Source organism: Amphimedon queenslandica, unplaced genomic scaffold (genome assembly GCF_000090795.2).
Source record: "Amphimedon queenslandica unplaced genomic scaffold, v1.1 AMPQUscaffold_8625_Cont19432, whole genome shotgun sequence".
NCBI lineage: Eukaryota > Metazoa > Porifera > Demospongiae > Haplosclerida > Niphatidae > Amphimedon > Amphimedon queenslandica.
In genome coordinates, this window is record NW_003551099.1 from 1 (window position 1) to 2,672 (window position 2,672).

Sequence of the window (2,672 nt, forward strand, 5' to 3'; positions counted from 1 at the left end):
CCCAAAATTTTTGTGGTGAAGTATAAAATTAGTTTTATCTATGTAAACTATGAAACAGCTGCAGTGCTTGACTGTGTAAACAGTCTGTAAACCACAAAGGAGCTCATTTAAGAGGCTTAATCTTCTAAATTTTGACTTTCCAAATGAAATCCTGCAAGCCTGGTTGACCGCACCCACTAATTATCCCACCCATATCATTAAGGCCCCCCCAGAAATTCAATCCTAGAACCGCCACTGCTTGAAGTCTTTTAATATACTTCAACTTCCCTCTCGATCCACACTTCAAGCATACAAAGGGGCCTTCCTACACCAACCTGGAGCTAATCATGAAAGTATTGCTGATCAGGTAGCTCAGTTTATAGTCCATTGCCAAGAGAGAAGAAAAGAAGGGAGACAGGAATCAAAGAAAGCAGGTGTACTAATCTTTGATGAGGCGAAGGTGATCAGTAGGCTGATCTGGAATTCCAGAAGTCAGACCATCATTGGATTGTGCATGACACATGCTGAACAGTCATCTCTTTCTGATATATACCAGCTACTTTCTAATGAAAGTAAAGTTCAGCAAACATCATACATACTACAGTTTTTATGGAGAGATCTGACAGGTATTTTACTAATTTTTCTGAACATTTAGTAGTACTTTTCTGGATTTGTTATAGGAATATTTTTTTAAATTATGTTTTTACATGTATAGGAGATTTTGACATCATTGGTCCTTATTTTACAAGCTTGAAGACACTTGAAAGCAAATTTATTTATTCATGTGTCATGGAAACAGTTAAACTGTTTTACTTGCATGGGCTTAAGACTCTTCTGCTGGTTTGTGATGGCGCATCTGTAAATTTAACAACTCTTAAGGCAACTCATGGTCATTTTGGAGTTTATCCCATTACATGTGGTATTACACATACAGTTTTATGAAAAATGAAATTTAAAAATTTATGTTTAGGTGATGATCATGAACCTTTTAAAGTCAGTCCCAAAATGCTAAATCCTTTTGATCCACCAAACCACATTCATTGGATAATATGTCCTAGTCATCAAGTGAGATAGAATGTGCATGCATGCATGTGTACTGTATAATTATTCTTAAACATAATAGCTCAAGAATATGATAAACGCACTTTTCTCTTCACAACAAAATGGAACAAAAGATTTTACATTGAAAGGTGTGAAATTTGGATGGGAAACTATTGTTTCACTTTATAAGCGAGATTGTGAGAGAGTGAGTAAGGGACTAACAAGAATGGTACCTAAAATGAAAGAGGCTTATGTCATTCGAGATGCTTGGACAAAGTTAAATGTTGCTCCGGCAAAAATAATGCAGGTTACAAGTAGATTTAACTTACCTTATCAATTGACTTACCTTATATTCTTGTTATTAATAGCAAGATCAAGTACTAATGGAGTTGTCCAATTATATTCAAGAAAACCCAAATGCCGATGATGTGTGCAGTGTCAGTATTACTCTGAAATTCTTGGAAGCCTGTCAAAATTTTTTTGAAAATGGTTTGTTATCTCATTCAAGAGTCACTCACATGAAATCAGATGTCATATGTTCAGTTGAAGAAGGATACTTGTTTTTTACAAATTGGCTCAATGAAATTACAAAAAAATGGTATTTATAATCATTTTTATAGAATATCCTGTCTTTTTATTATTCACAGATCCTAACTTTGACCATGCCAGTTCTACACAAAAAAGTTTTTTAGCATGGCAAAGTAAGCATTATGCATCATTGTAATTATTATTACATGATTATACACGTAGATACTGTACTGAAACATTACTACATACATTTCTTTACATTAGCTTTTGATTTACTGAGAATTGACATGTATGGATTCAAGGGATTTTGTGAGGACTTTTTCAACAAATACCCAGGATACTTCATTTCACCATTATGCCTTTTTGGATCTTCTATTGAATCTTTATTTAGCCAGTACAAGTATTATGCTGGTGGAAAGCTTGACTCAGCTAACAATGCTATTTGCCGTGCATCAAATTTGATCCAAAAAACAGTTTGCAGCCATCATAGTGGAGTAGGCTATCGTGACAACGAAATGTCAACAGCAGTGCTTCCTCTAAAGAAGAAGATTTATGGACAAAAGAATAAATGAATAAAAGTATTAATGTATGTGTAATTGTACAACTATAATTAAGTGTATAAATGAATGCAATGCTATGGTCATGGTGTATAATAAAATTAATTATAGTTATAATTTCATAGGTAAGAATTCTGGTGTTAAGAATATGTAATACGGCTTTGCAGGTTTGTATGATCTCTCAGTAGTCCATCCCTTAAATTTTGGCCTGCTAATGATGCACTTCCTTTATCTGCTGCCATTTTTTGTCGAGAAGATGACACAAATTCCTCAATTCTAGTGTTGCACAATTTTCGAGTGAGATCACTATACACAATGTCCTCAGAATCTCCTAGAATTTCATACTTTGACAGTAACCGCTTTTTCAATACTTTACTAAAAGTTTCCTTCAGAGTAGTTGTCCTTGTAAGCAAGGAATGAGCCATCTATCATAATTATACATGTAGCTAGACACGCATGACCTTATATATGTAGTAACTCACCTTAACAATCTCATCTCCATGTTCCTCTAATCCATTTTGTGATACAAAACTCTTCACAACATCATCCACATCTCGAAAAAAAGGA

The 2,672-nt window shown here is 34.2% G+C and overlaps 1 protein-coding gene across 1 annotated transcript; it reads left to right on the forward strand.

Annotated features, from left to right (window-relative positions):
- The first annotated feature begins 739 nt into the window (after window positions 1–739).
- LOC109591243 (uncharacterized) lies at window positions 740–1,628 on the forward strand. The gene is made up of 3 exons (XM_020007014.1): window positions 740–1,044; window positions 1,103–1,327; window positions 1,389–1,628. The coding sequence occupies exons 1-3, from the start codon at window positions 925–927 to the stop codon at window positions 1,626–1,628; spliced, it is 585 nt and encodes a 194-aa protein (XP_019862573.1). The 5' UTR covers window positions 740–924.
- Window positions 1,629–2,672: the final 1,044 nt, after the last annotated feature.